Consider the following 13,406-nt stretch of genomic DNA (forward strand, 5'->3'; position numbering starts at 1 on the left):
CGTACAACTCTATTTGTTTTGATCTGGTTCCTTCATGAAGTTGAGCTACATAGTTAGTGCCTCTGTGTTGATATTACAAGGCTGTAGACTGTTCGTATCCATGCACACCTTATAGACAATTGTTAGTTCCTTCACCATAAATACTGCTTAAACCAGAAACCAGGTAATTGACATAGAATAGACCATAACATGTTTCACTTGGCCACCTTCTACAGAGCCACAGCTTTAGAGGCAAAGCTTAGTTCTGTGTGAGAATACCCTTGCTTGAAAAACTGAGACTGAAATGAAAGGGGATTGCCTAGGTCATTCAGATGAAAGCAGAAGAGGACATTGCTTGAACTTGTTGATGTGGTTACGAGAGGGGAAGAGTCTCAGGATCAGTTTGTCACTGTCTGGGAGCTCAGTGTTAATTGAAGGTCATTGTCCCAATTCAGAGCTGCTTTTACTTTTAGTTTTCATTATAAATAATCTGGTAAAGGAAATAATAAAAATAATGTCACTTGGGTAATTTTCAATTCTTTTTCCAATCAATAGCTAAATAAAATAACAGTGGTGATAACTTCATTGCATTTCGTGGCCTGGGAATCCTGAGCCTGTGCCCTCTGGTTTCCCTTCCCCTTTCCTGCTCTCCTTCCTCTCGAGGCTCTCTGTCTAGGCTGACAGAAGCTGTGCATGTACCCACTGTTTGCTCAGTACCAGATGTTGCTGTGCCTGAGCACAGGGGTCTGGAGAATGATGTAGTCATGACCATGACCTCCAGTTCATGAGGTGGCTCATTTAAGCATGCAGCATAATTAGCATTTGCCTCTATCTGTTTGGAATATACTTATAGGGAAATCCTTGTCTCTGTCATTCAGTGACATCTTTATAATACAGTATGTACACTGTCCCATTAGTGAAGGTCTCTTTGCCTAATTGAACCATGAGTTAGCTCTGCTGTCAATCTTGTGATTTTTCTCTGCTTAATGTTGTTGAGGTTAAAAAGCATTGGAAAATCATTATTTGTTTTGTTTGGCAGCATAATGATGCTATCAGTGCTGAAGAATACCAAAACTCCTGTGAAATTCTGGTTCTTGAAGAATTATTTGTCCCCCACATTTAAGGTTTGTTCATGGGGAAAAAGAAAACCTTATTAAGGGAATATTTACACTGTAACATATTCTTTTCTATCTTTGTTTTATCTGTACACTTATTTTTTATCCATTTTATTAGAATACCCTAATTTCATTGTCTATTTCTATATATATATATATTTTTTTTTCTTCCAGGTTGCTCTATTTGGGGTAATAGTTTTTATAAAGCTAAACCCAAAATTGTGGTCTGTTTGAAGCTAGGTAATATAGGAGGAGAGTTTTTGTCTTTTCTAAGAGACAGTGTTTTAGCAAAATAACAACCCTTTCCTTGGAGGCATGCATGTCTTGCCTTAGCTTAAGAAGCACAGTGATGGTGTGTTTTGAGAATGATTAATTTTCTCATGAGTAAGGAATGAAAGGGATGCTTCCTCTGTGCCAAAGGAAAACCACACTTGGACAGTCTCCTTCTTAACTTGTATTCTTGCATCCTCCTTTTTTTTTTTTCTATAGTATTTAAAAAACAACTTTATATTCAGTGGTGACTCATCTTGAATGAGTAGTTACTTCTGATCTCCTGAAGGTACTAGTGTCTTAGATACGGAAGACTTACTTGTTAATTGGAAAGGAAATTGAAGAGTTTTGGCTCTTACATGTAATACCCTGGGTTAGACTTAGCCTTGGGAAGATCTTACTATCAAGCTCAAAAGTGTTTTGCTAAAATCAAATTTAGATAAATGAACCTAGAGCTTATGTGCCTTAAGCACCCACATACAGAGTTATAAATCTAAAAGCCTTCACCTGCAGATTTCTGTCATATCATGTGGTAACTAGACGTCATCAAGAAATGGGGATTGGACCAAAGTTTATATGTGCTCTTGTGAGTCAAGTGAATTAAGACCAAATTTCTTACTAGACCTTGTTTTAGTGTAAGTATTTTGGTTGTACTGTAATAATGGTGGTTAACTTACATTAAAGAATCAATTTTCTTAACAAGAATGAATAATTATTGTTCCCTGTGTCTAAAAATAGGAGTTTATACCTTACATGGCCAGCAAATACAATTTCCAGTATGAACTTGTTCAGTACAAATGGCCACGGTGGCTTCATCAGCAGACAGAGAAGCAGCGGATCATCTGGGGCTACAAGATCCTCTTTCTGGACGTGCTTTTCCCACTGGTTGTTGACAAGTTCCTATTTGTAGACGCTGATCAGGTGAGCTCTGGACACCAGGTGTTGATGGGTTGTGTTCCATATGTCAGCTTTTCTTTTCCTTTTTAAAAACAATTTTCAGATAGGGAAAAGTATCTGTTTATTTTGCATTAGTATTTCAGAAATATTAAAAGATATTACCCAGATGTTATCACTTTTTAAATTTAAGTTCCATCAGCTCATCTCCCTTTAAATATCTTTTTCCTTGAGCATTTCATGCATGTATACAATAAAATGTGGTCACATGATCACATATACCTGATCATATATACCCTCCTTACCCTAACTTACTATGTCCTATTAGTGCAGCCCATAGGTACATGGGTATATTCATCTACTGGAGCATGGGAATCCTATCAATAGACACATTCTAAAAAAGAATGATTCTCTCTTCTCAGCAACTACCCAGTGGCAGTAATGCCTCAGTAAGGGGTGGAGCCTACTTATCATCTACCCCCTTCAACTGCATTTTGGCTGGCTTGACCTTGTATAGGTCTTGTGCAGGTAGCCACAGCTACTATGAGTTTATGGTATGATAACCATGTCATGTCCAGAAGATATTTCACAGCACTCTTCCCATCTTCAGGCTCTTAGATCCCTTCCATTTCATCTACCTTAGTGTTCACTAAGGCTTGAGAGATAGGGGAGATGATACCGATATTCTGTTTAGCATTGAGCAATCGGTCTCTATTCTCATTACTTTGACCAGTGATGTATCTCTCTGCTGCCCACTGCATAAAGAAGCTTCTCTGACAGAGCAGGTGCAGCACTTGTCTATGGGTTCTAACATGACTGTTGAGAAGGTACCTTGAGCATCACTATTTAGGAAAATAGCAATAGCAGGTTCTGCTCTAGGGCCTATGACTTCCCCAGTTCTGCATTTCTGGCTGTGATTACAATGCTAGGTATGGAGTTCCCTTCTGTGGAGCAAGCCTCAAATTTGGTCAGAAGGCCCGTAGTTACCCTAGAGCAGTCACGCCACCACTGCACTAGTGGGAAAGTTCCCCCATTCTGTGGGTGTGCAAACAGTCACTTCACAGTTGCTCTTGTTGTACAGAAGCGTTTCAGGTCATGAGAGCCCGTTTGTTGACTGAGTACTTTATTTCCTCTGCTATTGGAGTCTTGTTCAGAAAACCCTCCCTGTGCCTGTAAGTTGAAGTGTGCTCCCTACTTTTTTGTCTAGCAACTTCAGAGTCAATCAGGTCTTATGTTGAGGTTCTTGGCGAATTGGGGTTTAGTTCGTGCAGAGTGAGAGATAAGGATCTAGTTTCATGTTGAATTCCAGTTTTCCCAGTACCATTTGTTGAAGATGTTGTCTTTTCTCTACTGTGTATTTAATACTTTTGTCAAAAATCAAGACTAGTTATATGGACTTATATCTGGGTCCTCAGTTCTATTCCGTGGATCTGTGTGTCTACTTTTGTGTCAGTTCCATGTTCTTTTTATTACTAGTATAATTTAAAATCAGACACAGTGATACCTCCTGCACTGTTATGTTTGATTAGGATTGCCTTGGCTATCCTTGGTCTTTTGTGCCTCTGTATAAATTATCTTGGATGTTTTTCAATCTACCAGGAGTAGACTTGGAATTGTTTTTGGAATTGCACTTGAGTGTGTTGACTACTTTTGGTTGGATGGTCATTTTCACAATAGTAATTCCTCTAATCCACAAGCACGGGATATCTTTCTATCTTCTACCTTCCTCAATTTCTTTCTTCATTGTCTAAAAATTTTCATTGTAGAGGTCTCTTGTTTACTTGGTTAGGTTTATTCCCAGATGGTTTTTGTTTGTTTGCTAGTGCCTGTGATCTCCCTGGTTTCTTTTTCAGTCTGCTGTTGTAATATAGGAAGGTTACTGATTTTTTTTTAATGTTGATTTTGTATTCTGCCACTTTGCTGAAAGTATTTGTCAGCTCTACAGCTTCATTGGAGTCTTTAGCATCTGTTATGTATAAAATACTGTCATCTTCAAAAAGAAATACTGTGACTTCTTTTCCTATTTATATTCCTCTTATTTCCTTCTTTAGTCAGATTGTTCGAGTTAAGACTTCAAGAACTGTATTAAGTAGAACTTGTTCCTTGACTTGTTCTTGATCTTAGGGAGAAGCTTTGAGATTTTCTCCATTTAGTATGATGTTGGCTTCAGGTTGGTTTTATATATATATATATATATATATATATAGTTTTTATTATATTAAGGTATGAGCCCCCCATCCCTAGACTCTCCTTGGTTTTTATCATGAAGGGATCTTAGATTTTTATCAGTAACTTTTTCTGTGTTGATTGGGAGAAACATGATTTCTGTTCTCTAGTCCATTAATGTAATGAATCTTATTTATTGATATGCTGCTCCTGCAATCACTGAAATAAAGCCAACTTGGTCATGATGAATGATATTTTTAATGTAAAGTTGAATTCTGTTAGGATTTTATTGCGGATTTTTACATCTATGTTTATCAAGGAGATTGGCCTGTAATTTTCTTTTCGTTGTTGTGGATTGTCTTTATCTGATTTTGGTGTCAGGGTAATACTACCTTCATAAAAAGCTCAGAAGACTTCCTTTTCTAGTTTATGGAACAATTTGAATAGTATTGGTATTAGTTCTTTGAAGTTCTGGTACAACTCTCCAGAAAATCCACTGGAACCTGAGTTATGGACAGTTGTGAGCTGCCATGTGGGAGTCGGGACTCAAACCTGGGTCGTCCGGATGAATAGCCAGTGCTCTTAACCACTAAGCTCTATCCCACTATCCTTCGATTTTAGGAGAGTTTTACTGGGTATAGTAATCTTGGTTGGCAGTTGTGTTCTTTTAGAGCTTGGACTACATCTTTCCTTTTGGCTTTAAGTGTTTCTGTTGAATAACCAGGTCTTATTCTGATGGTTCTGCCTTTATAGATGGCACGACCTTTCTCTCTTGAATCTTTGAGTACCCTTTCTTTATTTTGTGTTTTTAGTATTTTAGGTATAATATGTTGTTGGGAGTTTCTTTTCTGGTCCTGTCTAATGGGGAATTCTGTAGCTTCTAATAGCCTGCTGGGCATCTTTTTCTCTAGATTTGGGGAAATTTCTTCTATGATTTTATTAAAAACATTGTGCTTTTGGTATAGCATCATGCTTCTTCTGTGCCTATAATTAGAAGATTTGGTCTTTTGGTCTTTCCATAGTGTCCCAGATCTCTCCCATCGAACTCCCTCTGTGGTGGTATTGTTTTCCCGAAAGTATTGTGCACCCTAATAAACTTATCTGGGGTCAGAGACAGAACAGCCACTAGATACAAAGGCTAGAAAATAGTGGCACTCACACCTTTAATCCTAGCACTCCAGAGGTAGAAATCCCTCTGGATCTCTGTGAGTTCAAGGCACATTGGAAATGGCCAGGCGTGGTAACTCACGCCTTTAATCCCAGAAAGCAAACCTTTAATCCCAGGGAGTGGTGGTAGAAAGCAGAAAGGTATATAAGGCGTGAGGACCAGAAACTAGAAGCATTTGGCTGGTTAAGCTTTTAGGTTTTGAGCAGCACAGTTCAGCTGGGAGCCATTTGGATATAAGGACTGAGACGCTTCTAGTCTGAGGAAACAGGATCAGCTGAGAAGTTGGCCAGGTGAAGTTAGCTGTGGCTTGTTCTGTCTCTCTGATCTTCCAGAGTTCACCCCAATAACTGGCCTCAGGTTTGATTTTATTAATAAGAACTTTTAAGATTCCTGCTACATCCCTCCCCTCCCCCAACCATTTATCATTGACCTTTGCTGCATGATTTGATTCCTGTCTTGACTTTCTGCCCTGACACTCTGTTTTCCACAAGATACAATCTGTTTGTGAGGCTTTCCAGCTGAGCCTTTATTTGGCTAACTGAATTTTTTATTTCCAGCATCATTTCAGTTTGGTTTTTCTTCAGCATTTCCCTCTGTCTCTGTCTCTCTTTCCATCTCCCAATCAATTTTCATGTCTTGGGTTGACTTCCTTATTTCATTCAGCTCTTTTTGTTTTGTTCTCAGAATGTATTCTTGTCTTTAAGTTGTTTGGACATAGTTATATTTATTCTCTTAAATTCTTTGGCTTGTAAATTCTTCCTAGCCATCTTTATTAGGAGCTATAGCAATGGGATTAGTAGTCTTTGAAGGAGACTTGTTATCTTGGTTTTGTTTTGTGTCTGTCCTGGGCCTTACACATCTGGAGTTAGTTTACTGGTTGAGTTTTCCTTTCCTTTCTATTTTTCATTGTTTAAATTCAAGTCACCTTTTATTTTCTTTCAGTGGTGGTGTTTGCGGTGTTCAGGAGAGGACTAAATTGTTTCCTTCTGTGGGACAAGTGTGTAGGGACAGGATTTCTATCGAAAGTCTTCCTCTGAGGGTCAGGTATTATCCTATGTGAGTCATAGGATAATACCTATCGAAAGTCTTCCTCTGAGGGTCAGGTAATATCCTATCCTATTATCCTATCCATCCTGCTTGGATCTGCAGCTTCCTCTGTGAGTTGTGAAACTTCCCAGAGTAAAATCTGGTTCCTGTTGTGAGTCCACAGCTTCCACTGAAGCCACTGCAAGATGTGAGACTTCTGATAAGCTTGTGGTTCTAATTTGGAGTCAGTCCAGTCCCCACCCTGCGTCTGCAGCTTCTCGTGAAGCTGTTTGTTGATGTGACGCTCCCTACACACCAGTAGGCCTCACCTCAGTTCAGGATTGGCCCTGGGTCTTTGGCTTCCCGGCACATCTCATTTTCATCTTGTCTTAAATACAGCTACTCTATTGTGTGTGCAGTCCTGTGTCTTACTTGGTTCATTTAACATAAATACCAATAATTAAAAAATAAATGTTTAGTATTACTTGGTCACTATGTCCAGTTATCTGCCCAAATGTTAGGTACTTTATTATTTGTTCCTTCATTGATTTTGAAACAGCCTTTCTCTGTTGTCCAAATTGTTCTTCTGTCTCTGCCTCTCGAATACTAGGACTCCAGGCCTGTGCTACCACATCCAGCTAAGATAAGTGTTATTGGCACGGGTAATAAATGAAGTTCATGGGAAATGCTTGGTTCTTAGGACAGGAATGCTGCAGATGCTTCTCTGTCATACCTTCTCCACGGTGATGCTGATCTTTCTAACAATTACAGCTGCTTTCTCCTCACTGCTAAACTAGCCTTTTGTTAGCCTTCTCTTCTCCTGTTGATCCTACTCACTGGACATCTGACTCAAAGTAGGCAGCTTATTAACTGAGCCACAGCCTGAAAATAAGACAGTCTTGAAATTCCGTGTTAAATGAACAGGTTCATTGCTTTTAAATTCACCCTAACTCAGTTTGTCTCAACATAGGGTCCTCACTCCCATCCTCACCCTCGTCAGCACAGTCTTTACTGTCTACACGTCTGACATTCTGGTCTTGGGCACTCCCACCAGAGTGGCCCTCTAAGCTCTGCTTATGGCACTGTAGGGCTTCTCTAGCCTGCATCTGCAAACTCCTCCACATGCTTCCCACAGACCGGCTTGAGATCTGCAAGCTGCTGGTCAGGTTCTGTCACTCCAGTGTGTGCCTCAGTATCAGTTTCCTATACTAGATACTTGTCTCATTGCTCCGACCAAACCCCTGACAGGAACGGCTCAAAGGAGGAGAGCTTTGTCTGGCTGGGCTCGTAGTCTCAGAGGGTACAGCCTGGCATGGCAGGGAAAGGAAAGTGGATGATGGACCAGTGGGGCAGGAGTGCCTGTTGTGACTGCTTGTCTCCATGACAGCAGACCAAGGGTAGAGAATAGAAGCTGGAGCGGTGCCAGGCTGCAAGCTTCAAAGGCCTTTCACCAGCCAGGCCCAACCTCCAAAAAAGCTCCACAGCCTTCAAAATAGCCCCACTCAGTTGGGGACCAACTGCTCAAAACACGAGTCTGCGGGGACCATTTCAGGTGAAAGCAGACAGTGAGGAATCCAGCTCGTGTTCTAGAGCCTGTGCTGTGACTCACTGAGTTGCCTTCCTGCTGCCTTGTGCAGTTTGTTCTACTTTCAGGAATGCCTTAGAGTTATCTGTATGTTGGCCAACAAGTATTTTGACTTTCTTTACTGCAGATTGTACGAACAGATCTGAAAGAGTTAAGGGATTTCAATTTGGATGGTGCTCCTTATGGTTACACGCCTTTCTGCGATAGCAGAAGAGAAATGGATGGCTACCGGTTCTGGAAGTCAGGGTACTGGGCCAGTCATTTGGCTGGTCGGAAGTATCATATCAGGTACTGAAAGAGTGCTCCCTCTAATTCAACTTTGCTGAGTCAGTGAATAGATATTATATTAGTATGGCTTAAAGAAAAATTCTTAAATTCTAAGAATGTTGTGTTATAAAGAGAGACTTTATTCCTTTGCTTAGCTGCATATAATGCAGTGTGTTGTTCATAGTTTTCCTGTTACAGTATGTCCTGATGCATAATTTATGAAATACATTTTGTTTTGCCTATTTCAAGCATATTTGTAATCTCTTGGGTCAGTGTATGGGCTGGGCATGGTAGCACATGCCTTTAATTCCAGCACTGGGGAGGCAGTGCAGGCAGATCTCTGTGTGTGTTTGAGGCCAGCCTGGTCTACAGAGTGAGTTCCAGGACAGCCAGACCTACAAAGTGAGACCCTGTCTCAAAAAAACCAAAACAAAGCAAAATACCTACCACCAACAACCAATATATGCATTTATTATTTCTAATTAGCACGCCATGTCTTCTGGAAGAAGTGTGTTTGGAAGATTTGGAGGCTAGGGCACATACAAGAAATAATACAGGGCTGGAGAGACAGACAGCTCCGAGGTGAACAGCACTGGCTGCTCTTCCACTGGGCCTCGGTTCAGTTCCCAGCACTGGCATGTGGCACACCACTGTCTATAATTCCAGTTCCAAGGCATCTTAGGGCTTTTGGCCTGTGTAGGTACTGCATGCATTTGATACACAGACATAGATGCAGGTAAAACACCTCTACATGTAAAAATGAATTTTAAAAAGAAAAAATTTACTTATTTTTTATGTATAAGTGTTTTGTCTGCATGAAGGCTAGAAGATGTCAGATCCCCTGAAACTGGAGTTACAGGTGGTTTTGAGCCACTCTGTGAATGCTGGGAACCAAACCCTGGTCCTCTGGAAGAGTAGACAGTGTTTTTCACTCTGAGTCAAATCCCTTGCTCCCTAAATAAATCCTTTGAAAAAAAAAGGACACATACAGAGATGAATGATGAAGTACAGTGATTTCAGTTTATACTTCCTGGCCTGAAAGAATTATAACACTGCCACCACCTCCATTTAAGAGATCATCAGGATAGCTTTGGTAAAGGGTTAGTATTTATCATTTCAATTATTTTTATTACTAAATCTTCTGATTTAGCTAGAAATCTTACCTCAGGAATTAATTTCCTTGTAAGACAACAAAATAAAAGGCTGGCTAGAGTGAGCTATTACAGCAGAGCATGGCCTTCAGGACGTATCCTCTCTGAAGGATGCACACTCCCTCTGCTGCCTGCCATCCTCCAGTTCACCCTCTCAGTGACACTTGAAGCGTCTGGCTCATGACCTATTGACTCGTTCAGTTTGGTTTGTTGTTGATGTAAATCCATGGTTTGGCTGTAACACGTGTCTCTCCTCTGCTCAGCGCACTGTATGTTGTGGATCTGAAGAAGTTTCGGAAAATAGCTGCTGGTGACAGACTCAGGGGACAGTACCAAGGTCTGAGTCAAGATCCCAACAGTCTTTCAAATCTTGATCAAGTAAGTGACCATTGACTGTTTCACATACAGTCATGCCATTTTGTGTCAGAAAATGAAGTAGTATTTGTGTCTCAGTACTCTTTTAGAACTGAACTATCTGTTCATGGAAAGTGTGTGTGTGTGTGTGTGTGTGTGTGTGTGTGTGTGTGTGTGTGTGTGATTTATATCTGATCTCAAGAAAACTGAGACTGTCAAATAGCTTGGCATTTACATAATATAGTATTAAACTTTTCCTAACCCTGACCTTCCTCCCCAGGTCAGAAACTTTTAGGAAGGTTTGCTGAATAACAATTTCACATAGCAAGCATTTTCAGAAGTAAAAATTGTAGGTTTGTTTTATTTGGGTTTGCTTTTTATTTTATTTTTTTATGTATATGGATGTTTTACCTGCATGTATGTCTATGTACCGTGTGTGCAGTACACTCAGAGTCCAGAAGAAGGAGTCTGATCCCCTGGAACTAGGATAACAGACAGTTGTCAGGGGCCACGCTGGGTCCTGTGGAAGAGCAGCCAGTGTTCCCACCCTCTGAGCCTTCTCTCCAGCCCCAAATTATAGTTTTAGGTATTTTTAGATATCTATTGTCAATCAATCTCTCTCTCCCTCCCTTCCTCCCTCCCTCCCTTTCTCCTTCCTTCCTTGTTTTAAGACTAGGTATCACTTGACTTGTAGACAAGGCTGGTCTTGATCCACCTACTTTCCTTAAAATTTTTTAGTTGTTTATTATCCATTAAAATCGACATCATAGAGTATATCAAGGAGTCACTACAAAGCAAAGCCCATAACCAGAACCTTACTCAGGAATACATCATTACTGCCTTTACACTGCTCCGTTCACCTTGACTCTGATGGGAGTCAGTCCACTTGCTTCTCTGTAGACTCAGTCTGAGCCTGTGGTCCTGCCTAGGTCATGTGCTTCTGTTTTTTCTTGTCCTCTTATCTTGTCTTGGAGTGTGGTCCTTCTACTCCCGTGTTTTTGTTGTTGTTGTTGTTGTTTGTTTGGTTTTTTTTTTTTTTTTGCAGTTTTGTTATGCATTTTACTTAGCTGTTCTTCATTTGCATTTCTCCCTTCCTCTTCTTGTTCCCTTCTTTCCTTTTAGTTGGGCATGGTGGAGCACACTTTCAGTTCTAGCATTCTGGAGACAGAAGCCAGCCTGGCCTGTATATTGAGTTCCAGAACAGCCAGGGCTGCAAAGAGAAATCCTGTTTCAAAACAAAACAAAAAGGTTTTGAGATGTATTCTCCAAACTACCCTTGAACTTCTGGATGCAAGCAGTCCTTTTGCCTAAGCCTTCTGAGAAGCTGGCACTGCACACTTCTCCCTCCCTAGCCTGCTGTGTTTTCAGTCTTATGTGGATAACGCCACTGTGAGCCCTTGTGTATGCATACATGTCACTATAGGTGGGAGTGCTAGGTCATCATTACCATGTCTAGATACTTTTATATATATAAAATACGAGGGCGGTATGTGCGCGAGAGTACAGCCCTCGGAGGTCAGAAGAAGGTGTCGGATCTCTGGAGCTGAAGTTATAGGCCATTGTGAGCCACCCAGCATGGGTGCTAGGAACCAAACTCAGGTCCTCTGGAAGAGCAGCCACTCCTGTTGACCACTGAGCCATCTCTCCAGCCACTCACACAGCTTTTTAGTGTGATTCTAGTTGGCTCTTCCATCAACAGTGTGAGAAATGCTATTGCTTATGTTCTGATCAATACTTTATGGTCAGTCCATTTACTCTAGGCGAGCTGAGTTCCCATTATAGTTTCCAATTGGAGAATTCAATCCATTTGTGTTTGCTGTAATTGTTAGTGAGGCAGAATATACACCTATTTCCTGTTTATTCTCTTGTACCGTTGTATTACGTCTTTTCTTTTCTTCAATCCTACATTTGCTTTATTTTTCTAGTGTATCACTTTAGTAGTATATGTTTAAAGTTATCTGTCTAGGGGTATTTGACTTATTTCCGCACTGACGGGTGTGTGCGATTGCTGTGGACATCGGTAGACAAGTCCGTGAGTTCTTGCTTTCAGTCCTCGCAGGTAGATACCAAGAAGGAGAAGTGCCGGTTCATACCAGCCCTCAGTATTTACCGTTTGAGGAGCCACCAAACTTTCCACAACGCTGGCACATTTTACCTTCCAGTTAGTTATGCACAGGACTCCATTTGCTGCAGATTCTCAGGTGCACACTCATGTCGTAACACACATGTGGAAGTCAGATGGCAGCCGTAAGAACTTGTTTTCTCAGAGATCCAGTTCAGGTTGTCAGGTGCCTTCTCTCACGGAGCCATCTCTGGCCCTGTCTGCATTTCTAACTTATTTCTTAAAAGTTACCCTGGCCAGGTGTGGTGGCACACTGTGGCCCCAGAGCTCCAGAAGCAGAGACAAGAGGGTCACTGCAAGTTCCAGGCCATTTCAATTTGTGTAGGGAGTTCTGGAGCAGCCAGGACTAGATAGCCCAGCTCTCTCAAAAAAAAGAAAACAGGGTCAACAAAACGGCAAAGCAGGTAAAGGTGCTTGCCACCACCATACTTGATGGAGTTTGAGCCCCAGATCCCATGTGGTGAAAAGAGACACCTGGCTCTTGCAATTTGTCCTCTGACCTCTACACATGGTGCACACGCATGCGCACAAACACGCACACGCACAAAGTACATTAAAAAAATGGCTGGTCTAGTGAATCTGAAGGAGACTCTTACTGTGTGGGGGATCTGTGGTCCGGGCTAGCCTCAAACTCCATGGTCTTCCTGTCCAGTCTTCCTTGTGTTTTGATTACAAGCTTGGGTTTCTGTGCTTGGTTCTCATTGTGGTTTCTTTTTCTTCTTTTCTTTTTTGACAAGTGATGTTGCTGTCTTTCTGTGTGGTCATTTATATGTTATATGTGGAAAGGGGGCTGTTTCAGCCAGTTGCCCATTTTAGAGTTATTTGTTACTAAGTTTCAGGAGTTCTTTGTGTGTTATGAACAGTAATTCATCACCAGATAAGAGGCTCCCATTCTCCCTTTCTTGTTACCTGTGCTTTTCTGCTGTCCTATTCTGGAGTCCATACACAAGTCCACCATCCTAGGGGTTCCCCTGTGCTTTCTTCGAGAGTTTTACACTTTGAGGTCTTTGCTACAGTTTGGTTGATTTGCAGATAGTATAAGGTAAGGGTCCATCTTCATTCCTTCGTATTTATACTCATTTCTTTTGGGAAGGGCATCATTCTATGGATTTAACCCAGGACCTCATATAGCTAGGCAGCCCTCCACCACTGAACTATACCCCCAGTTCCCTGTACATGAAGTATATATTCAGTGAATTTAAACTGGCAACTTGGCAGTTCTTTTTTTTTTTTTAAGATTTATTTATTATTATGTATACAGTGTTCAGTCTGCATGTTTGCCTGCATACCAGAAGGGCACCAGATCTCA

General features: G+C 41.1%; 1 protein-coding gene across 2 annotated transcripts in view; it reads left to right on the forward strand.

The window, feature by feature from the left end:
* The window catches only part of Uggt1 (UDP-glucose glycoprotein glucosyltransferase 1), a 133,311-nt gene that overhangs the window by 106,807 nt on the left and 13,098 nt on the right, over positions 1-13,406 (forward strand). For both annotated transcript variants that reach the window (XM_042266367.2, XM_042266369.2), the window contains 4 exons: positions 1,019-1,103; positions 2,103-2,285; positions 8,331-8,491; positions 9,885-9,999. In XM_042266367.2, coding sequence (XP_042122301.1) covers positions 1,019-1,103; positions 2,103-2,285; positions 8,331-8,491; positions 9,885-9,999 — 544 coding nt within the window. The remainder of the gene's footprint in view (positions 1-1,018; positions 1,104-2,102; positions 2,286-8,330; positions 8,492-9,884; positions 10,000-13,406) is intronic.

The sequence above is a fragment of the Peromyscus maniculatus genome, chromosome 21 (assembly GCF_049852395.1).
Source record: "Peromyscus maniculatus bairdii isolate BWxNUB_F1_BW_parent chromosome 21, HU_Pman_BW_mat_3.1, whole genome shotgun sequence".
In the NCBI taxonomy this organism is placed as follows: domain Eukaryota; kingdom Metazoa; phylum Chordata; class Mammalia; order Rodentia; family Cricetidae; genus Peromyscus; species Peromyscus maniculatus.